General features: G+C 37.4%; 4 protein-coding genes across 5 annotated transcripts; all 4 read right to left on the bottom strand.

Annotated features, from left to right (window-relative positions):
- Positions 1-145: 145 nt before the first annotated feature.
- Positions 146-2,680, bottom strand: LOC137734500 (P-loop NTPase domain-containing protein LPA1 homolog 2-like). Its single transcript, XM_068473750.1, has 14 exons — positions 2,633-2,680; positions 2,466-2,549; positions 2,282-2,355; positions 2,149-2,182; positions 2,002-2,060; positions 1,763-1,915; positions 1,548-1,645; positions 1,388-1,443; positions 1,105-1,294; positions 889-998; positions 726-779; positions 532-597; positions 374-448; positions 146-208 (listed from the first exon to the last, which is right to left on the bottom strand). The coding sequence occupies exons 1-14, from the start codon at positions 2,678-2,680 to the stop codon at positions 146-148; spliced, it is 1,164 nt and encodes a 387-aa protein (XP_068329851.1).
- Positions 2,681-3,086: 406 nt separating this feature from the next.
- LOC137734103 (P-loop NTPase domain-containing protein LPA1 homolog 2-like) lies at positions 3,087-8,120 on the bottom strand. The gene is made up of 16 exons (XM_068473386.1): positions 7,798-8,120; positions 7,614-7,697; positions 7,424-7,497; positions 7,283-7,316; positions 7,135-7,193; positions 6,884-6,998; positions 6,702-6,739; positions 6,428-6,525; positions 6,244-6,299; positions 5,207-5,477; positions 4,944-5,059; positions 4,460-4,516; positions 4,246-4,311; positions 4,077-4,151; positions 3,785-3,875; positions 3,087-3,552 (listed from the first exon to the last, which is right to left on the bottom strand). The coding sequence occupies exons 1-15, from the start codon at positions 8,011-8,013 to the stop codon at positions 3,813-3,815; spliced, it is 1,422 nt and encodes a 473-aa protein (XP_068329487.1). The 5' UTR covers positions 8,014-8,120; the 3' UTR covers positions 3,087-3,552; positions 3,785-3,812.
- Positions 8,121-9,027: 907 nt separating this feature from the next.
- LOC137735698 (F-box protein At5g07670-like) lies at positions 9,028-11,129 on the bottom strand. Its single transcript, XM_068475144.1, has 2 exons — positions 9,815-11,129; positions 9,028-9,494 (listed from the first exon to the last, which is right to left on the bottom strand). The coding sequence occupies exons 1-2, from the start codon at positions 11,035-11,037 to the stop codon at positions 9,170-9,172; spliced, it is 1,548 nt and encodes a 515-aa protein (XP_068331245.1). The 5' UTR covers positions 11,038-11,129; the 3' UTR covers positions 9,028-9,169.
- Positions 11,130-12,153: 1,024 nt separating this feature from the next.
- On the bottom strand, positions 12,154-22,223 carry LOC137734030 (structural maintenance of chromosomes protein 6B-like). Of its 2 annotated transcripts, XM_068473274.1 has the most exons (28): positions 21,907-22,223; positions 21,645-21,750; positions 21,145-21,278; positions 20,361-20,416; positions 19,984-20,070; positions 19,590-19,910; positions 19,252-19,371; positions 18,558-18,692; positions 17,735-17,811; positions 17,569-17,644; positions 17,332-17,406; positions 17,042-17,146; positions 16,624-16,793; positions 16,430-16,532; positions 16,204-16,316; positions 15,706-15,910; positions 15,377-15,502; positions 15,160-15,274; positions 14,986-15,071; positions 14,780-14,875; positions 14,125-14,261; positions 13,926-14,028; positions 13,364-13,443; positions 13,202-13,280; positions 13,054-13,111; positions 12,814-12,911; positions 12,592-12,686; positions 12,154-12,431 (listed from the first exon to the last, which is right to left on the bottom strand). In XM_068473274.1, exons 1-28 carry the CDS (start codon positions 22,046-22,048, stop codon positions 12,374-12,376), a joined length of 3,156 nt encoding a protein of 1,051 aa, XP_068329375.1. In that variant the 5' UTR covers positions 22,049-22,223; the 3' UTR covers positions 12,154-12,373. The 2 variants fall into 2 exon arrangements, 1 of the variants encoding a protein (XP_068329375.1); XR_011068559.1 differs by lacking the exons at positions 12,154-12,431; positions 12,592-12,686; positions 12,814-12,911; positions 13,054-13,111 and having other exon boundaries at positions 13,921-14,028.
- Between the last annotated feature and the right edge of the window lie 551 nt (positions 22,224-22,774).

The raw sequence follows: 22,774 nt of genomic DNA, 5'->3' as shown, positions 1-22,774 counted from the left end.
TCATTTCTCCGATTCTGAACCCTAAACCCGAAAATTGAACCAAATTCGTTAAACAGGTAACTATGTGACATACACTGTTGAAAGAAGAAAAAAAATTACATTAGGATAGCCCAAGTCATACCTTGAGCTAACATACGAACGCAGTCTAATTTTCCTGAAGCTGCCTACTGTTTTCATTGGACTTGGGCGAAATTCCTTGCTCAATACGCTATATAACGATGAGCTAGTTGAGTAAGATAACTACCAGTTCGCAGTGTACGTAGACAAGGAATAACATATTGAGTTGGACATCGACATCCAAGTTTTGCGGATTTAAGAAGCACGCAGGATTGTTTGAATTCGAAAATGTTTAATCATAACTCAGAAGATGTACCTCGAGAAGATATCCGTGCAGCCAGTCCAACGTCGGGTTGAATGTGTTTGTTGACAGGTTGAGTACTTTCAATCCCTGTTTGAATCAGATTAGCGAAAGATAAACCATCTGCCAATGTAAAGTTAATATGAACCGTGATTCACAAGAAACGCGCTTGCCTTGGAGTTGAATGAACAAAGATAGTCCTGAATGGTCTTTAAGTTGCTTGCTAGCTTATTTTTGTCCTAGAAAAGTAAACAAATAGATCACGGGATTGTTCTAACAAACAATCAGACTGTTTAGTTTTCAATTAATCAACGAACGGTAGTTCATCATTATTAACAGAAAATATAAGATGGTTAATAGTGAATACCTGGACTTGTTTATCATTGAATGCAAAAGTTGAGAACCATTCCTCTAGTAACGCCTGCAGATTGCAAAGGGAAGAGGAGCAATGAGGTGAAATTTGAAGAATTAAAACTTGAGAAATGCTGTAATCTTAAAACTATGTAATATGTCAGAGGACGTGACCACACATTGTGATCGAATTCAGCCATCTTCAGAACTAGAGGTATAACAATCGGTCCAGGACCACACTTCGCTTTTGAAACAGAAGTAATTTTAGCCTCCTCCGAACCACTTTCACCTGCACCACGGCCATGAAAGCATTTAGAGAGCTAACATCTTAAATGGTTCAACTCGTCAACTCTCTTCAACACAAACTTTGCAACCATATCCACATTAGGGTTAACCTTCGTTATTAATCTCAATGAAACTTCCTGCAAGGCCAATAGCTTCCAGGTAATCTACTTTGTTTGCGTTGTTAGCTGTTGGTGTCCCTTCTTCTGAGCTGACATGCACATTTTCCAAGTGTGTTCTGGATTCGTCTGGTGTTTTATTTTCATCCGCCATCAGATAGATGTTTGGATCAATATGCATTCCCTGTCATTACAATTAAAAGATGAAGGAGATCATATATGCTGATAGAGACAGGAAACCGAACTAATTACAGTGAGATGTTTACAGTTATCCTACTTCTATTATTATTGGCTTCCCATCTTTCACTGCCTTCTTCAAATCACCCGCCAATCCTACCGAACAAAGCAGACGAAATGTATGAATAAAGAGTGACTTAATCTGCAAAACAATCTCTAACAGGCTTCAAACTGTTCCGATTATCTAATAAAGTGACTACCTTTACGAACAATCCTGCATTCCCTACAAAACTCGGTAATTAACTCCTCCGCGGAGCTGAAGTCTCGCGCCCATACAGGAGCAGATGCCAACGGTGCACTGAATTGGATCAAATGAGAGATTAAAAACTTCAATATAGAATAGAAAAGCTAAACTTGAGAAACAAGAAACATTCCTCTCTTCAAATGTAAGAAACTAAATAAAATCAAGACCTACTCCGTTGATGTGCGCAGCAATTCGTATACCACATCTGTCTGCATGACATTAGGCAAATTCAACCTCTGTGAAATTTGTGTTGCAATCGTCGACTTTCCAACGCGGGCAGTTCCACACAAAAGAATGATCAATGGTACTCTTTGATGGTGAAATCTGAAAGAAACGTAACCCCCACCCAATTGTTTCTTAAAAATCATGAACCGCCATATAACGCAGCGAAAAATTTTCCATGGACTGACCTCGTCATCATCTTGTAACGATTTGCGTACTCTTCCCCATAGCCCCTTTGCTCCATAAGCTGCAAATTATATAGAACTGTGAAGCTGATGAAATTCGACATGTTGAAATTTCGCAAAGTTCACAACTTCAACTTGTGTGGCCATTACCTTGAACATATTAGCTTCCAAATCGGACTGCGATCTGCGATACAACAACAGAATGCACAAAGTTAAGCCATATGTGGAAATCTAAACAAGAAATGAACAAAGCAATGTGGCTGAAGGACGCGACGCGACATACACATCTAGAAGGCTGTTGTCCACAAGCAGCTTCTTGAGCTCAAGAGCGATTCTGATAGCTGCATGATTGGGGATCTAATAAACAGAATTATAATTTCGTCATCAGATTTCGCACGACGAAATAAATGATCGAATTGTGACCAGCCAAACGAAGCATGACGAAGGAAATGCAGATTGAATTCCACCTTGGTGACGGTTAACATTTGGCTGAGCAAAAACCTTGAAAACACGTAGTAGTGCTCGGCATGATCACCCAACCACACCTTCACCTGGTGGCGAAACAGCAAACTTTTACCACTCCAATTTTCTCAGGAACCAAACAGAAAGAATGATCGAGGAAAAGAAAACTAACCTTGACAAAGTCGTATTTGGAGGAAGCAGTTATGGTTCTCGGACCCATCTCCTGCAAATTAGTAAATTACAGAACGCAGATTGCATGTATTTTGGATTCTTGAATTTAATGCCGTTGCGTCCTAAGATTTTGATGATCCATGCAGCTGGTTGATTGTTATTTTATTTTTGGATGCAACAAACTTACTGCTTTTTGTTGATATTGATTTTGAGATGATAACACCGATGATATTTCATTTCATGTGTTATAGAAGAAGGTGCATCGAAAAATTGCTCGTGAGATGGTATGTATAGTCACGTTGACAGAATCACAGGATATTGATTGAATATATCACATACCATATCATGTGGTATAAATACGAGGTGACCTTTAGCATCCCTTTGAATATATCATGCCACGTCACGCGGTATCAAAATGTGCTATAAATATGTGGTAACCCTAGCATTACTCGACAGACAATTTACTGCATCTCTTTGTTGATATATACAGAGAAAAAGCGAAGAAGATGCACATACAACTGACACTGTCCAAAGGTCGATCGTCGAAAAAGTGGTTAAGAACATCATCTTAAATACAGTACCCCTTTAAGTTAAACATACGAACACTACTAAGACAACAACTTAATGACTGACTTTACATACGTACAATACGAAGACAACAACTTATCCGAAACTTGGTATCTCGTATCGAAAAATTGAATTTTGGTGAAGTCTTGGAAGCATTGAAGAGGCTGCATTTAGTTGAAATCTGGCGTCTCATCAAAGAACAAGTAATGCAAGTAGAAATTTGTTCTGCAAGCTGCTGCTGCTGCTGCAAAGGTGCTTAATAAGTATTTGTTCTCCGTTTTGTTTCCCGACATTTGATCTTTATCGTCCAGCCGATCACTGTTTCATAACCGTTACTGGTTCTTTTCTCCAGCTCTACGTGAACCACAAACAGATATCATCAAGGAATGAATTTTGGCACAAAGGAATGATTGTAAAGCTGGTCATGAGCATAATATTTTTCGTGTTTGTTTTACCGTCTTTTCCCCTTTTCTTTTGAACTTACCATGTAGTTATTTTGTTTAAAGAAAACAATAAATACCTAATCTATGTACCATACCCATATAGAGAGAAAAATGGATCAAAACAACGGAAGTCCAACTCATACCAGCCTTCAGCTAACATCGGAATGCAGTCTAACTTTCCGCAGGCCGCCTACTATTTTCATTGGACACTGATGAAATACCATGCTCTATGCACTGTATAAAGAAACAAGGAGCCAGTTAATGTATCATTCTCATATTCCAGCCACAGTGGCAGTTAAATTTGAGGTAATCTTGTATTGGTGATGGCATAACACGATAATATCATTTGGTGCCTTAAACATCCAAAACTTCCAGGTTTCAGCAGCATTAAAGAGGCCAGGGCAGCACAAATTTAAAAGAGTTCATCAGAAGTACCTCAAGAAGATACCCGTGCAGCCAATCCAGTGTCTGCGGAAATGTGGTTGAAGATATATTGACGACTGTCAATCCCTGTTTGAATCAAGGATGATAGAATAAGACAACCAATAATAAACAATCGGCCAACTCAAAGATTAAAGGAGTTACAACCCATGAAAGAACTCACCTGCGAATTGAATGAACAAAGATAGTCCTGGATGGTCTTTAAGTTGCGTATTAGCTTATCTTTATCCTGGAAATGAATAAATACGAAGGTTTGAGGGGATTTTTCCAACTTATAAGCTATCTTGAAAAAGAGTGAAAAACGAAAATCCGATGGGAAACTCTTCGTTTAACAAACATTTAAGCATTCTTCATGGATAACAAAAATTATTTGATACCTGGACTACAGATTTACCACTAAATGTACGAGTCGAGATCACCTCTTCTAGTAATGCCTGCAAATGAGAAGTATAGATAAACAATTTACAAAACAAGGCAAAGATTCAGAGAAGAACAGAAACAGCGAAAAACTTGCAGTAACATCATCACCAACATGAAAACTCAAGAAATTCTTTACCAAGAGCCAAGAATAAAAGCATGAGAATCTGTATTCATTTTTCTACGAGAGCTATACGTTTTCTAAATAACACCAATTGAGGATTTAGAGGCCTATGATTAAGAGAGGAGTGAGGGGACAGCACTAGTAAATGTGCATGCACCAAAACAGCAGTCACAGCTACTTCTGGGCATAAATGCCAAGTTACTTGTGAAAGGAAACCAAAACCAACAAAGGCCAAATGCACTCACACAGAAAACGAGGACAGTGGGAAAAGGAGTTTGTACCAAAATAAACTATATAAGTGAAAGAGAATGTGACCGCACCTTATGATCAAACTCAGCCATCTTCAAAACTAGAGGTATAATAATTGGTTCAGTACCAGACTTCTCTTTCTTAACAGAAGTACTTTTACTCAACTCTGGATCAGTAACACTTTCACCTGGATCACATAAAAGTAGTCAGAGAACTGACATCTTAAATGTTCAACTCTGCCCTGTGCCTATTGATTAATTATGTTTCAGACCAAAATTAAGTGTGTTGGAACAGAACATAAACAATCTGAGAATTATCCACAGTGGGGATCAACCTTTTTCCTCAGAAACACTTCCGGCTAGGTCAATAGCTTCCAGGTGATCCGAGACTTCGTCCACCTTGTTAGTTGGTGTCCCTTCTTCGCAGCTGACATGTGCAGCACTGTTGCAAACTTCAGAAGAACTTCCGCTTATACTTGGAGAATTGTTTTCCATCTGTGTTTTGGAACCATCTACTGCAAAGGGGTCTGCCTCCTGTGTTTTCTCTTGTGCTTGTGTTTTATTATCATCTTCCATTAAATAAATGCTTGGATCCAAATGTATTCCCTGCCATTATCATCAAACAAATGAAATCATCCAAGCTGAGAGTGAGACAAACTAAGTGGACAGAAGCTTGCTAATGCTTTTGACACTGTCATCGATAAATTGTTCATCCAAATAATTCACATATGTGACCTACAAAAAATCCCTTTTTATTTTTCAGCATTTAAAAACGCAATAGTCCATGCAGTGCCGTGATAAGCGCGCGCGCGCACACACACACACACACACTCTCTCTCTCTCTCTCTCTATCTCTCTCTCTCTCTCTCTCTCTTGGTCTAGGAAACTAGAAAGTCACGTCCGCAAAATGTATTGCAGCAAATACCATGGATTTTTTAACATAAGCACAGACTTAGCACCCAAACTGGAACATCTTAAGGAAAGATTCTTAAGCCATACGAAATACACACACACCCAATCCTTTGTTAAAAGTAGTCAATATAAAATTTGTTCTGACACTTCTTACTGAAAATTACCAACCTAAGCAAATAGAGCAATAAAAATTCATCTGTCTGGTTCTCACTTCAAGACAAGGTTCAGGTACAAAACCAGATAAATGAGACTTGAACAGAATCTCCAGAAAACTAAGCATGGAGGGAACAAAAATATTGCAGCGAATCTATATGAGCTTTTTCAAGCTTAATATTTGAAACAGATCCTTTCCATAATAAAAAAGAAATGAAAAGGAACAGATAGAAGGAGGCAAAACTTTGAAGGGACAAAAGTTAGTTACAATGTGATTGACATCCACGGATTTCATAAACAAACACACCTCTATTATTATTGGCTTTCCATCTTTCATAGCTTTCTTCAAATCACCAGCCAATCCTGATAAACACATGTTCCAGAACTTTGATCAATATACTAGCTAAAAAGAGATTTCTGATTTCTCAAGGTTATAACTTCAAAAGTAGTCATATGACACATCTCAGCAGATGGATCAATAAAGACATTACCTTTACGGACAATCCTGCATTCCCTACAAAATTCAGTAATTAACTCCTCAGAGGAGCTGAAGTCTCGTTCCCATACAGGAGTAGATGTCAACGGTGCACTGAATTGGATAAAAGGAGAGAATAAGCATTCCAATATCGTTCATCAAAACAAAGGACTTCAACACACGCAATGCTAACTAATCAGCTTAACATAGGACACACTATTATTTTGCATACTATGTTTTGGTGCACATTCAAATGAAAAACAAAGGAAATGTATGAAATTGGGACATACTCTGTTGATGTGCGCAACAATTCATATACCATATCTGTCTGTAACAATTACACAGGAAAAATAAATGTCAAAGACATCTCTATGCACCTTGAAAACAGTAGAGAGAGGGAGGGAGGGAGGGAGAGAGAGAGAGAGAGAGAGAGAGAGAGAGAGAGAGAATGACAGATGACAAATATTAGAACCTGCAAGACATTAGGCAAATTTAGTCTTTGTGCGAGTTGGGTAGCAATGGTCGACTTTCCAACACAGGCAGTTCCACATACAAGAATAACTAATGGTACTCGTTGATGGTGAAATCTGTAAAAATTTGTCTCAGCAAAGAAAAAAACTGGCATTACCATAGAATTCAGTAAAATTTTATCATCTTTTGTTTATTCGGTTTCAAGGCACTTCCTAAGAGTACATAGATTTTAGACATAGATTTTAGACTGACCTGGTCATCATCTTGTACCGATTTATGTACTCTTCCCCATAACCCCTTCGTTCCATAAGCTACAAATACAGAATGAACCCAAATCAGCATCTAGAAAGTTTGCAAAGTGCACTACTTTTCCGACAACTACACAAGCATATGGCATTACCTTAAACAAATTCACTTCCAAATCGGACTGCGAACTGCAACGCATCAGGCGAACCCAAAAGTGAAACCATTTATACAAATCCAAACAAAACAACAAGAAAAATCAGAAAAACAAAAAAGAATCAACGTTGAGACAGCATACACATCTAGCAGGCTGTTGTCAATCAGCAGCTTCTTGAGCTCCAGCGCGATTTTAATCGCTACATAATTCGGGATCTACAGATCACCACACCAAAAATTCACACTGAATAACATGATCAAATCATTACAATTTACCAAAATAAACGAACAATTGAATCAAAATACTGAATTGGGTCGACTGAAATCGATACCTTAGTGACAGTCAACATTCGACTGAGCAAAAATCTGGAAAGAACATAGTAGTGATCTGCATTATCACCCAGCCAGACCTTCACCTGATGAGCAAAACAGAAATGATATTCGATTTCTGATTCATTTTCTTGGGACCCAAACAGAAAATCAAGAGAGAAAATCGAAAAAAGGAAAATGAAGAACCTTGACAAAGTCGTATTTGGAGGAAGTGTTGCGGGACGAGAATCTGATGGAAGTCGAAGAGACGCCACTACTTCTGTTGTTGTTGTCGTCGTCCAAATCCAAGTCGTCTACGCTGATGTTAACGTTGTCGTCGTCGATGTCGTTGATGTTGGGGCTTGAGACGGCGACTGCTTTGCCCTTGTTGTTCATCGTCTGTGTGTCTGGGTGGAATCCCATTGTTGTTCCAGTTGGAGAGGGGAGTTGCAGAAAGACAGAGGGTTAGGTGAGATCTTTCAGTGCGCCGGGACACGGCGTGTCACGTCACGTCACATTTTATTATACAAAATTAAAAGTGTTAAAGGCGTATCTGACGGATAGGTTCGAATTTCGTCGGTATGCCATTATTAAGAAAACCTACATTGTCAACTTTTTTTTCTTATTTTGCACTCATTTTTAATACACACTATTAACAAAAGAGGGGTAAAATAGTAATTTTATATCTTTTGACAAAATGATAATCATATTTTTTCAATTTTACCCTCACTTTTGATACACAATATTTATATAAGAATGACAAAACAGTAATTATGTAATATTAAAAAAAATATGCACTTATTAAGAGAAATTGCTCACGCACACAAAATGTGTGTTTTCTGCTAGTTTAATATCTAAGCTAACAAAATTTATTGTTTAGCAAAAAAAAAAAAAAAAGAACATTTTTAGTGTCTTTTTCATTAAATAATGATACATGTGATATTTTACTCGTGTTCTGCACATATTGAAAGAAGACAACTTTTCCAAGTGTTAACAGCTATGTTAACAATGTTGTACGTATCAGTAATGCTAAAGAGGTCAAAATTTTAAACCAATTGTTGATGATTGAATTATTACTTAAGTGTTGATTAACGTACTTATTTTTTATTGGTGACAAATTATTTAGTTTACGTAGCATTACCTTATACATACAATGCTCTTCTATAGTTTGACTAAAATTTTATTCTTGTTGATGACAGAAGAAAAAAATTATATAACACTAATACACTGTTACTGTGAAGTTTCGATACAATAAGAAAAACGTGTAAATTTTTTTTACATGTCCCTATTTTATTTGCAATATTGAATTATCCTATGGATGGGTGAAAGGTACCCTCAATTTGACGGAACAATTGACAAAGTTACCAACAAGAACGAAGAAGTAAAACATTTGTACCATAAAATTAAGGTTATGGAGAAACGGGTTTGCCCAACATTCACCAGGGGAGAAGTGGGTTGGGCAAACTGTAATATAATTGTACAACCTGGGCTGTTTCCTCATTGTGGAAGATTAAAACTAACAACAATCTTCCTCTGCATCCTCATACATTCTTCATACAAGAGATCATTGATGATCATCTCATCTGTGGATAAATTCAAGGAGCGGATTCTGATCATCGAACAGCATCTTCAAATCTCGCGTCTTCCTGAAAAATCTACTGCCTTTCTTTCCTATGGTGGTTCCATTAATTCTCGACGGGAGAAGAGATTTGGTATCCGGTCTCCATTGCAGCTCTTTGAGAGTAGAAAACAAGGTTGAGAGTGCAGGAGATATCTCCTTGTCCTTTAAGTTCTTGCACGATGCAACTCGAAGACATTCGAGCCCCTTCCAGGCAAGAATTACAGACTCCAGACCCTCTGTTGTTAGCACTGAGCATCCTTCTAGTGATAGCAACTTCATTCTCCTGCGACAACACCAAACACCCATAAAATTCCCAAGTAGAATTCGGTCACCAAAAATCTTAGCAACTCGAACAGTAAAAGGTATGAATGTTCGACAATTCAAGCAAATCGAAGTATCTACAGTTCATTACAATTGCAATATAACAAATGCAACAATACATCGTCAATAATCTTCGAAAAGTTTGTAGCTTTCGTTCTAGCAAACCTACTCATAACGTTAAGAACATTCGTAGATTGATACCAGATAACTAAACGGCGTATAACTAGCCAACATAAATCTCAGGCAACGGAAGGCATAATATAGAAAGAAGAACCAATGTACCTGCAAGTGCTTGCAAGCCTGAACATATCATTCTCCAATCCCCAACAGTTCTTAAAAACAATCTCCTTCGCAGCCCTACACACCATAAACAAAGCTCTCACGATCTTCTTGTCCCTCAGCTGACATTTCTCCAAATGCAACCTTTCCAGAGCCGGACAAGCACTCAAGTACTCGTCCGGCCCCGGAACAGTATCAATCCTCTTACACGACTGAAACCTCAAAGTCTTCAAATTTTCGCAATAGGGAAGCGCGGCCAGCCAGCCACCATCCATCCTGTGATCACAGAAAGTCAGCTCCTCCAACATTTGGCAACACTGCCCAATTGCCTTAATCCCATCATAGCTTCCCTCACATCCCCAAAGCTCAAGCTTTACCAGTCTAGTACACCCTTGAGCTAAAATTGTCAACCCGATATCCGAAACCACTGAACTGTAAAGTCCATCCACATTTGCAACCAGCTTCAGCACCTGCAAATTCTCACACGCCGCAATCCCACGCAGGACATTGTCACTGCACTTGTGCAGTTCCAGTTCTTGCAATGTGGGGCACTCCTCCGCCACACTCAGCAGGCCTAATTCACTAGCGCCAATCACCACAAGCTTCCGCAAGTTGGGGCATCCACTCGCCAGCCCATCAAGCCCCCTGTCAACAACTTCAGCTGGAAGCAAATTCGATTCCAAAACTCGCTGATTCGGCGAAAACCCGGAGCCGGTATGCACCGACAACATCCTACAACTCAACGAAATGCCCGAATTTTGGTCCGGAATCAACGACCCAGATAGAAGATCCACCTGATTCAGGTTAGGGAACCGCGAAATTAACCGACCAGATTGGAGAAAGTTCCAGTCCAAGATCTTGATTGACCGTACAAGGCGGCCGTGGAGGTTGAGCCACCGCTTGCAGACGACGGAGCTAGGCTTCCGCTGCGATTCCGGGAGCTTGGCGAGGATCTTGAGGAGGATTTCGTCGGACAATACGGAAGTCCGGTCAATGTTTGCCCAATTAGGGATCAGGGTTTTGTGGGTGGATTTCGGATTGGGCGAGGCCAGCTGCATAGCGAAGATCATGTTCTTGAGAGGGGTGGTGTTCTTGAGCCAGATGTCTGACCACCTAGCCGTCCGCCGCTTCGATGGCGGTAAAGGGCTGGTCTTTGGGTTTCGTTTCTCGCACCGCAACGACATCGTTTCATGGTCGTCTTCTTCTGCTGCTTCTCTGTATCCCATTTTTGTCTTTCTTCTTGTTTCAGTTCTCTCTCTCTCTCTCTCTCTAAATTTTCTCAGTATTCTATCAACCGCTGGATTTTCTCTCTCTAAACTTTTTGCGAGTTTTGAATGAAAGGGCTGTGTGTGTGGCGCTTTTTGTTTTCACATCCAAACAAATTACAAAGCCATTTCGTTAGATGATGTGATTAGACCAGAAGCACAATAAACAATGTCCACTCATCAAATATGATCGTTAGATAGCCGTTATAATTCAAATTTCTTTTCTGAGGGTAGGACCCAAAAAAAAGGAAGAAAAACAAACGATAATGATTGACTTTCTACTATTCTTTTTATCGTTTGATATTTTTCGTAGGAAAAGTATCCTCGTCAGATTACTAGACGTTAAGAATTCCGTAATCGTTTATTGTGCAATAAGTTTTCATTAGGTATTATTTATATTTAATTTTAAATTTTAAAATGTGAAATGATTTTCTAACCGATATACAATAAACGGTCACGATCACAGGATTCTTAGGATGCACAGAAAAAGAATCCAGCGAGGATCCACAAAAAAAGGATCAAGCGAGAATCCTTTTCCTTTTTTTTTTTTTTTTTTTGAAGAACGGAATCCTTTTCCTTTTTCGTAAACTAATATTTGGTAAAATTGTAATCAGTGTCTGCTTGTTTAGAGGTAGTCTCAACTTCAACTCATGTGAATTCGTTTGAAAATGTTTTTTAAATAATTGAAAGCATTTTTTGTATAGTTTCTAAATCACTTGAAGTGTTTTTTACAAGAAATATCAGTTATATACTTTTTTATAAAACACTTCAAATGTTTTTTTTCATAATTCACTTGCATTTTACTAAGAATTGACTCCAAAAGTATTTTTACAAAAAAAAAACAAACAAACAAACAAACAAACAAACGCTTCCATAAAAAGCAATTTCAATCACACCCTATATTTGTGATATGCTCGAAACCTAGTTGTGACTAATCTTGATAACGTAGCTTTCTTGTAAGTGCATCATAAGCTCCGTTGTACTAATCTTATTGTTTATAAAAAATGAACGCTAGATTATATTTTTAATGCATAAGACAATGATTTAATTTGGTTAAAACTTGCCTGGGAATAAAAATGCAAAACAATGAGTGAATAAAAATGTCCCAAAAGTGTTGAAAATATGTATAAAAAAAAAAACCAAAGTGTATAAATAATTACAATCATTCCATATAATCTCCCACTCAGTTAATTAAGATAATAAAGGTTAGTTGATAAATACATATCTACCATCATCTAATCAAGCATTACCGGGTAATTATTATGACTAAATAATTAAAACTAGACAGGGAAACAATTCAAGAGCGAGGAGCTGCCATTTGCTGCTTCTTTATCCTCTCCCCGTTCTTCACCATACTGCATCGAAAGAACCAGATTCAGAAAATCATGTCATTGATCAAGCGCAATGTTTGGTTTTCGTCAACGAAAAAAGGCTTCGCAGACTGATATCCACGGAAAGAAAATTGAATTGCAAAACGTCTGAAACTCCGGATCACAATCTTTCTTACAGCATTACCTGATATCGTGAGGGGTGATGAGTATCCATTGGGATCCTTGCACCAATGCAAAATCGACAAGAGTGTCTAGACTGATTTTCCGGCTTACAGCATCCTGGAGATCAAATGAAGTGCAGAAAAATAGTTGATATGAACCATTCTTTGGAATCTTAAACAGAAAAACCTAGACAAGTATGAACGCAATCTTCATTCCTGGCATAAAGGGCATGGTTTAAGCGTACCATGAAAACATCAAACTCGTCCATTGCTCTAAATGGGGCTTCCGTCATTTCATGAAGAGACAATGTAAAGCACAACGTTGAAAAGGAGCGCTCCCCACCTGATTAACAATCAAATTAACACAAATGTTTTTTTTTTTAGGTACTTATATTACCGACTGCAAACAGTGAAATCGTTGAGCTAAGATTTCACAAAAACACAAATAAATGGACAACCAGTCGGAGAGTATTTAAGAAGCAAACCTGAAAGCCCCCTAGTGTCGCGAACAGTGCTGCTCGATGCATCCTGGGGCATCTTTACCTGAGCAAAGGAGCACACGGCATCAAGTTTTGCAAGGAAAAATAGGATTAGCAAAAGAAATACCAAGCCGTCCAGAAATACCAAACTTACCTCAATAGCAAGGGTCCTCTCCCTGTCATCAATCTTAATTTTCCCACTCATCCCCTTCCTTCCCAGATGGGTATTAAAACTAAGAACAGAATACAAATTAGAAGGTACCTAGAATTGAAAAAGAAAAGTGGTGTGATTTGTTAATGAGAAGAGACAACATACTGCCATGTCAACTGGCGCTTTAAAAGATTTGCGTTTCTTTCAAACTTGCTACGTCTCAAATTTAGGGCTTTCTGGCATGCCTGCAATTAAATGATTGGACAAGGAAAAATACATCAATGAGACTCTGAGCAGCAAGATTCATCCATTTGGGGACCGCGCTCCACAGAAGATATAGAATAGACAGTTATCAGACCATATCGAATACAGGGAACAAGGGGCACATCCCAGACATATATAAACTACCATAAATTGTTTCTCCAAAATCACTGCTGTGCAGTAACATTTCCTGGGCAATGCCTAATTAAAAAGGCAACTTTAAGCAAGGGATAACCCAGGCCATATGCCTTCAATAATCCACATCCACAAACTCCAAATGCTCAGAGGTATTAATTGAGTATATAGTTTCAATCAAAATCAAAGAAATTATTTCTCCCCATAGAAGTTTACAAAGCATATGCAATTTCTGTAGAAGGAACAGAGAGAAAGCAAAACTGGAGGCTATATAATTATCCAAAATTTGCAGTTAGAGCACCAACATAGCATTACACATGCAGCACCTTACATGTAACTTTTCTCGGTAAGCTCTGTACTTTTTCTGTCTCTCTAAAATCTTACGTTCTTTTTTCTTATATGACATTCGGAGGTCATCAATGGATTCAGTGAATCTGCAACATATCAAATAAGAAAAAAGATCTTATTTACAAGCTTTAGTTTGGAATTGTTGTCCATCAGAAGCAATAAAGAGAGAATAATTTACACACCTCTGGCTCTCTCGCTCAAGCCTCTGATTCAGCCTGGTTAATAGGGCACTGAGCTGTTCCGGGGTGCTACCATCCCAATCACCCATAGCTATAATTTCACTCTCAGGACAAAGGATAGAAGCCTTTCTACAATTCTCCTGCAGTTCAGCCAGTGGATAACTTCAGCAACTAGTTGATACTACTTGTTTGGAAGTGTTTTTAGAATGACTGAAAACACTTTTGATGAAAGTGCGTTTTGAAACCAATCCTTAGTAAAACTGTAAGTGAATCATGGAAAAGAATTTGACGTGCTTCCTACAAGAAGCACATAACTGGCACTTCTTGCAGAAAGCGTTTTCATTTTAAATGCACTTTCCAAATGAGACCTAAAACAATATCTTTCTTACACAAATATTCAAATTCTCAAGAACAATTCAGAGACACAAGTACAGACATCAACCCTAAAATAAAGGGCAGAGAAATTTGAATTCCAATGCACGCTATATTATCTTTGCACAATCACATACCTGGAAATTTACAAATTAATAAAAAATAAAACAAAAGCAGGAGCGAAAGCGGGAGTGTCAAAGGTACACACAAAATCAGCAAAGTACATGAAGCTGTTGCTTGCCAGGAATTAAGACATAATGAAACCATAGGCTGTGGGTGATAATACCTCACGATGATGCTCAAGCTGCTGAAATTCTTTTTCTGCTTCTTGGATATCGCGAAGTACCTTGTTCCTCATTACACCTTCATAATGAGCTTTCTCCTGAGATAACTTTGAATTGTTAGATTTACAGAAAGAGAACAACAAGAGTTACAAGGCATTGAAAAAACACGTATATGTGTGCTTGTAAGTTTAAGGACAGTGGAGGAGACCTCTTCTGCAGAAGCCAGATTTTCTTCAGTCTCCATCAGTTCTCTCTCTGCTTTCTCAAAGGCATCAATATCTCCTTTTGCCGACTCTATTGGTTTATTGAACACAAAGAAAAAGTAAGTTGGGAAGAACGTGTATGGAACCAAATACTTAGTACTTAAAATGAGTTACCATACCACATAGTTTCTCATATGATACTTTAAGATCATGGGTCTTTGCTTCAGCTTCATCAGTTCTCTCTCGAAACTTTTGCAGCAACATTTTTTTTTCTTGAATCTCCTCTTGCATTTTCTGATAATCAACAGTTGATAAAGCTCATCAAAATAAGAAAACTTTATCTTAAAAGATATACATAATGGAGTAAATGAAAACATAAAGTATCATGCAACAGACTGAGATTTCTTGGTGAAGCTCATCAACAGTTGATGCAGGTGATGTACTAGCTTCAGCAGCATAAGCACTGTCTTGAAGCGCTAGTCTCTTAGATGCCAAATCACGGTCCGCATGTACACGCCTCCTCTACCCAAAGGAAAGAACCAACATATGATTAGCAAACAGCATGAATGAAATATTTAGACCACTAATCAATAGCAGTGAATTAGACGAGGAGATCTTAAGTTTAGTGTCACATTTCAAACTAAAATACAATAGGACAACTATATTAATTTTGCATTCAAAAGCATAGGTTCATACTCGAAGAAGAGAAGGTAAACAAATATAACCTTCACATTTTGGAGCTTCTCTTGAAGATCCTGAAGGTTTTGCTCTGCATTTCTTTTTCTCCTCATGCACTGCTTACCTTCTTCTTCTACACTTTTCGCTTGCCTTTCAAGATCACTAATTTGATCATCGTAAGAACTACAAAGACGACCAGTTCTAACTCTCTTATTGGGAGGGAGTACTGTCTGGACAGAGCCACGAGAAAACCTAGAAATAAGACAGAAATATGAGCTTATTTGTAAACCCAAACTGCGTCTGAAGCAGATGAATGTGGTAGAAGATTGAGAGACAATAATCAGTTTCCAAACTTGCCACCAACAGTATAGAACCTTGCTCAGTCAAAATCAAATTTTATGAGGAATAGAAAATTACACTAGAATGTTAGACAAAACTTCAGTAAATAGATTTATGACATTAAAAGCAAAACAAACTTCCCAATCCAGATGTAAATGTGAAAATTGAAAAATATGTAACAGGAATCAGATCTATCTTTTGCTTACATCCTACTACCATCTAAAGTGACAACCTCCTTTAAATTTGAGATCCTCTGGTCAAAAGCAACTGTTTTTCCCACGTCATAATCTCGTACAAGAACTTGCCTTTCAATATCTCCCTGGAAGAGATTAGTTCAGAAAATAATAAAGTAAATGTCAGGTCTAGCAAGATCAACAGCTAATAGAATATACCATAAATCATGGTACGAGCAAAAAAAAGCCTGTAACTTACCCTATCTACCAAAACATTTAGAACAGTATGATTTTCAGAATGAACACGGGAAAGAGTTGTTGGGTGCTCTGTTTGTGGAAGCATGTGAGGAGGTATATGCAACCTAGTCCAGAAAGAAAGAGGGGAATTATGCAATCACAGAAAGAAAACATGTACTGTATGTATGAGACAGCAAACTGAGAATTAATATCGACCTTGGTAATGAAAAGTCATATATGATAATTTGAACGTTGTTGTACTTTGCTTCTTTTGCACATGCTCTCAGAAGAAGAGAGTCTTTATGATTCGTTACAATGAAAGCATTGAGCAACCTTCCAATGGCATGTTCAACAGCAGGGCCCCAGACATCACCATTATTCAAAGTCTGCAGAAACAACCATAAAGATGTATCACTTAGCATGTAGTTGCAAGCGGCAGTAAAAAAAGAGTCTTGCTAGAAAGAACAAGTAAATTGAAGAGTAAAGTAACACTAAGTATTAACTGTGTAAGTTCAGTAGAAATTATGGAAGTGCATCACAGAAAAAACAATTCTTATTCAAAACATTTAATTTGGTATGGTGAAATACAGGAGTGCAAATTATGTAGAATGTAATACAGTCGTTCCACACTTACCAGGTGGGCACCAATTGGACCAATAGGAGGACTTGTGAATCTTTGATGATGTCTCTCAATCGATTGTAGGAGGTATATCACCTGCTGTCCACCAAATGCTGTCACCTGTATAACAATAACATTTTTCCTACTGAGCATTACAGTTATTTCTAGTAAAATGCCAGCACGTGAGCTATTGCATGTGCATTTTAGAAGGGATGGGTACAAATGGACTTCGTTTGAAATATCCCACATAGAAAAGACTGGTGATTTCACATGCTTCTAAGACCACAATATAGAGAGAGCCTCACCTTGTTGGTTTGGTTTTGACGAAGCTCACGAATAACACTTGAGATCTCTCGGCGATTCTTGTCAATATTTTGAATCTGAAAGATCAACATGTCATAATATATACATTCAAGAATCACAGCTATCTAAGTTTGACAAACAAATTATGCATTTTCAAGTTATGAAATTAACTACATAAAATGTGCAAAAATTTGCGATAAACAATTTCAAGTTATTAAATCAAGCCAAACATTTCATACCATTTGATTTATCTCTCTGATTTCATTATTTATCTGTTGTATGCATTCTGATAAGGCACTCTCCTCTTCCTTCAACCTGAAATATCATTAGATGCAACTGGGATTTGGTTAAATCTTCCTTGACAGCAACGCAAAACATAAATTGACGAAATTTATGACTTTCAACCTGGTAAGCATTGATTCAACAGTAGAAACCTCATTTTGGAGTTCTTTCAGCTTTTCCTCTATTGCAGATTCTTCTGCCTGAACAATATCAAATTAGTGGTGTAAAAGCTGATATTTTAAAGATGCTTGAGAAGATTAACCCATCCATTTGCGTGTAATCTAGTTAGGCACAAAATCAATTTTTGTATTCCCTGGCTATTTTTCATTATAAATCCTTTATTGGAATTAAGCAAAGGACTAATACATTTCTGATTTGAGATATCACAACCAAGAGTTAATATTTTGTTTTCATTATAACTAAAGAGATTAAATTTGATGATGGAATGTTGACTTTGAGTATAAAGCCAAAGTTGCATACAACTTTAAATACTTCAAGAAACTGTGAGCCAGAATTTGCAATTACAGTTAACAAATTTATGGGATCTTTAACCACCGAGGTATCACCCAAACTTTTTTTTCAGTATTCCTTCCAACCCCAGGCCCTTTTCTCTATAATTGCAACTATTAAAAACCAGGTAATCCTAACTTCAGCGGCTCAGCCTCACATATTACAAGGGCAAGTTCGAAGTCTGTACTATTTCAGTAGCCGCTAATTAACCCCTACTATTTCCATGGCCTATTGATTGAGCTAATACTGAACCACTACTTAAGAGATTTTCATGCAAACCATCTAATCTTTACATCAATAAAAGCATCCCTTCAATGAGAATAGTATTCACAGAATGTTCTGTGAAGGAAAAACAAAATGAAGAAAGAACAAACTAGCATGCTCTCAAAGAAGTAATGCTCATATATGGTTGTACACAACAGGAAACAAAAAAAACCTGTGTATGTTTGGCATGTTGCTCCTGCGTATCCTCAATCTGTTGCTGAAGAGACCTAACAGCATTCATCAACTTCTGGATCTGGTTAGCTTTGCGGCTATATTCTTCTCCAATCCCAATCTTCTCTTTCGTGGCCTAAAAAAGGATTTGGCACCCATTATCTTGAAAGGATGTAACATTTTCACGACCATACAAGAACTAATTAACAGAAATACAGAGAAAAAGGAATTCGATAGCTAATTACCAAATAGGCAAGCATATTCAGAAAGGTAACACATACTTAGCAATTTCAACATTACAATTTTTTCAGAATTCAATTGTAAATAAAAATGAAGTATGTATCACTAAACGGCAGTTTCTTTTGAGATTACTTACTAGTGAAAAAACATTTGCAGAAAAAGTTACTTGCATTCTTTTTTATTTTTAAATTTTAGGATAAAGAAACTGAGGAAGGGGAAGTCAAATGATAAACACACACCCTTTTTAGCCTCTCTCGCACCCCTGTTTAATCATGTCCATTGTTTCATTTGATTAATTCAATCCAATGGCCACGAATAAGAGGGTGTATGTGAGAAGCTTAAAAGAGTGTGAAAATCACCTCCCAAGAACACATGTATCCTTCACTCAGAATACTTCTAAAAAGAACAAGCTTTCAACTCAGGATACTTATAAAACGAACAAGCTTTCAACGTACCAATGTTAGTGTCTGCTGTAATTCGTCCTTCATTCTCCTAATTTCTGATGTCTTTGCCATCATCTGATCAATTTCAGATTTCTTCAAGGTGAAGCATTCTCTCAGTTTCACCACTTGACCCTGTAAAATAGATACATTTTTTTATCAGAACCCTGTAAATTAGATAAAACAAACACAACTATTTTTCCTTCTAGAATCTTTTCTGTTTGTATTCTCTGGATTCTTTTCAAAGCTGAAGACTTACTTCCACTTAATATTTCTTAAGAAATCAGAAAGACAACAGTCGATGAGGAAAATTTAAAAAGATATCTCTGTCAATGCCAAGATTTTATACTCACTATTTTTTCATCAATTTTAGCTTGACATCGAGGCACACGATCTTTCAGCTTGACGATTCTCAAATTCTGTTCCTGGAGTTGCTTGTCCACATCATATACCCATGACCAAGCAAGCTTCTTTTTTAACTGTTTTGCTTTTTGAGATATTTCTTCAACATGCTCCATGCTTTTAATCTTTTCTTGCAACTCATTAAGTTCCCTTTCAATAGGTCTTATTGAGCCCTCTAATTCATCAACAACAACACCTGCCTTCTCCAACTGTTTTTCAATGTTTTGCAAAAGATCTTCAACTTGCTGAAGAAGTGTGGCCTTGTAAAAGAACTGAACAATCATGTGTCAGTACAGCACAACCATTGAACTCTGTTCTCAGATAACACGCAAAATAAATAATCACCTTGAATTTATCTTTGTCATTCCCAGAATGCAAAAACTCTCTGCTTTTGTCTTGACTCATGACAACACAAGGATTCTCCACATCAATCTGCAGTGTAATGCATTGAAGCATGAATATCCTTTGCATAAGTCTAATTTTGATGAAGGGAAGTGTTGAAAATGCACATGACATGATACAAACCTCTAACAATTAAACATTAAATGCAGTCAAATATAAAATTATCACTCAATTTAAACATATCATCTTCATGAAACAACAAAATAGCAGAGAACAATCCTGTTAGTCTTAGTCTACCATGCTAACTTAATGCAAACAGATAGTTTCTAAAAAATAATTGATGCAAAGCAGATTAAGCAAGTACTAGGAAAAACACTCACATTAAAATGTTCTACTAGCTCTCGAAGATCCTCTTTTCGAGCAGCAACCCTTCTTCCTGCCAAACTCCTCAGGTGGAGAACATGGTCAAATGAAAACTACAAAGTCATGAATCAATGATCTGGCACTATAGTACAGCATAAAAGATTTTGAAAGGAAAAAATCATATCAATATTATTAGAAAAGAAAAACATAACGAAGAACAGTTCCATCTCACAGGTCTTTCATTACTTCAATGATATAAGGATGGGAAACAAAATTGGAGCAAAAACTTGACACATGTCAGAAGAAGTTTTCCTAAAACACGTTTTTTTTTTTTTTTGGAGAAGAAATGGTTTTCCTAAAACAAGTTTACAAATGTTTAGTAAAAGAAAGATGGATAAAGAAAAATGCAACAACCATGTTTTGTAAAGATTTTTAATACATAAGCAACCCTGTGTTGCATGCCAACCTTTAATATGGGAACACAAAAGAATGAAACTGCCAAAAGGACAAATATGCCAACCAACAATATTTCTAGCTGATTCACCAAAAAAAAGTACAAACAAGACGAGAAAGTACTTTAATATCACTTTAAAAGTTTAAAGTCCATGGTTTAATCAACGTTTTATGTAGGTAGAAATACAAACAAGCAATACTGTAAGAAAATTATTCACTCGATACCTCAAAGTCAATACCATAAAATTTGAATCAACTCTATATACTCCATGTTTAAGTAACTACATTCCTGACTCATCAGAGAGAGCAAAACAAAATTGTATAAGCAAAGGAATTTAAAGTTTAAACCTTGTTTATCCTTCAAAACAGTGGCGCTTGTGGTTCCAGAAATCCTGCGCTCTACTGTTATGATGTCCCCATATATTTCAGGCTTAAAAGCATCCTCCCCTTGATTTTTGAGTTCCACTTGGACAACAGCATTACTGCAATATAACACAGCATATAAAAGTGTGAGACACCAAAAAGTAGTTTAAGAACAGATACTTAAAAACAGGAGAAGTTAAAACCACTTAAGACGTTCCATCATGCATTAGGATTTAGGCCACTGGAAGTGAAATTCAACCACCAGAAAATTTCACCGTAAAATTTTCTTAAGAGAAAGAAGAAAGCTTTTGCAAGTCCCAGGTGTTTAATCTTTGGATTTTCACTGGGAATCAAAGTGGAACAACCCTCTACACAAACAGTTCTTTTCTATAATATATCACTTTCAGAATTCAATGATTAGCCATACTGTGCACATACATACCTAAGAAAAAAGGAAAAGTGGAAAAAGGGCAAAAGGCACGAACCTGCAACCAGTTTTTATGAAATCCTTCAATGTCGACGCCCTTTGAGTGCCTTTAGCTCGAGACCCAAAGGCCACACACAGAGCTGTCAGTATTGCACTTTTACCACCTACAGAAACACAAACAATCAACTGATATATACACAATTTCAAACCCCCAATTTACCAAAAAAACCATAAATTCGATCAATTTCACATACAATTCATAAACCCAATTCAAACAGACGCATTTGATAGAGAGAGAAAGTAGACAGAGGTGGGCTTACTTCCATTTTGGCCGGTGATGAAATTGACCCAGTCGCCGAGCTCAATCTGCAAGCTACTGTGGCACATGAAGTTCTCCAATCTGACTCTCTGGACGATGCCCGACCCGGAACGCTGGCGGAGGCCGGAGATAGGGTCACCCATGGCTGGGCCGGAGTGCGATGGCGTTCTCGCGAAGGTCAGAGACAAAACCCTAGGAGACGAGATTGACGGAGTATCTCGGGAAGGTAGAGAGGGTGGGACTTGATTGATGGGACTCCGGAGGATTTAGGCGGGAAGAGAGAGTAGGGCGTGAGAGGGACGCGTTCATTTTCCCTCAAGAGGCTCTCCTCAATCGCTTCTACCAAAACCACTGGATTAAGACCTAGTTTGGTACTGAGGTGATTCTGAAAAAAGCTGCTATCAAAAAAAGCTGGGAGCTGTTTTTGTGTTTGGTAAACACTCAGCTTCAGCTTTTTTTCACAGTTTTGGATGAAAAAAAGCCAAAAACAAGAAGCTGCAAAACCTAGCTTTGAAAAACTGGCTTTTTTTCACATTTGTTTTACATAAAAGTTTACCAAAAACTCTAATACTGCTTTTTTTTTTTTTTCAAAAGCACTTTTACAAAAAAGTTTACCAAACACTCTGCTGCTTTATTTCACAGCTGCTTATTCTCACAGCACAGCAGAAGCAGCTTTTTTTCAAAGCACAGCAATACCAAACCAGCCCTAAGTAATCGGATCCTTAAAATTTAAAATAGAAGTTTCTTTTAAAAATTATAATAACTTTAGCTGTTAGATTAAATTTCAAGGATCTGAATCATTTGATCCGGTGACCTTGATATAAAAAATCAAAAAGGGATCTCTTTCTAGGAAAATTGGGAGTGGTGTA

The sequence above is a fragment of the Pyrus communis genome, chromosome 5, assembly GCF_963583255.1.
Source record: "Pyrus communis chromosome 5, drPyrComm1.1, whole genome shotgun sequence".
In the NCBI taxonomy this organism is placed as follows: Eukaryota; Viridiplantae; Streptophyta; class Magnoliopsida; order Rosales; family Rosaceae; genus Pyrus; species Pyrus communis.
This window is presented reverse-complemented; position numbering and strand designations above follow the sequence as displayed.

Excerpts from the sequence above, each read along its gene's own strand:
- LOC137734103 (XM_068473386.1), bottom strand. The coding sequence starts at position 8,013 with ATGGGATTCCACCCAGACACACAGACGATGAACAACAAGGGCAAAGCA. Across the intron at positions 7,317-7,423 it reads GACAACAGCCTGCTAGATGT|TTCGCAGTCCGATTTGGAAG; the intron begins GTATGCTGTCTC and ends GATGCGTTGCAG. Across the intron at positions 5,478-6,243 it reads GAAAGCCAATAATAATAGAG|GGAATACATTTGGATCCAAG; the intron begins GTGTGTTTGTTT and ends TGATAATGGCAG.
- LOC137734030 (XM_068473274.1), bottom strand. The coding sequence starts at position 22,048 with ATGGGTGACCCTATCTCCGGCCTCCGCCAGCGTTCCGGGTCGGGCATC. Across the intron at positions 21,279-21,644 it reads TTCATAAAAACTGGTTGCAG|TAATGCTGTTGTCCAAGTGG; the intron begins GTTCGTGCCTTT and ends GTTATATTGCAG. Across the intron at positions 12,912-13,053 it reads CGACACTAGGGGGCTTTCAG|GTGGGGAGCGCTCCTTTTCA; the intron begins GTTTGCTTCTTA and ends ATTGTTAATCAG.
- LOC137734500 (XM_068473750.1), bottom strand. The coding sequence starts at position 2,680 with ATGGGTCCGAGAACCATAACTGCTTCCTCCAAATACGACTTTGTCAAG. Across the intron at positions 999-1,104 it reads CATTGAGATTAATAACGAAG|GTGAAAGTGGTTCGGAGGAG; the intron begins GTTAACCCTAAT and ends GCCGTGGTGCAG. Across the intron at positions 449-531 it reads TTTGTTCATTCAACTCCAAG|GGATTGAAAGTACTCAACCT; the intron begins GCAAGCGCGTTT and ends TGATTCAAACAG.
- LOC137735698 (XM_068475144.1), bottom strand. The coding sequence starts at position 11,037 with ATGGGATACAGAGAAGCAGCAGAAGAAGACGACCATGAAACGATGTCG. Across the intron at positions 9,495-9,814 it reads AGGCTTGCAAGCACTTGCAG|GAGAATGAAGTTGCTATCAC; the intron begins GTACATTGGTTC and ends GTGTTGTCGCAG.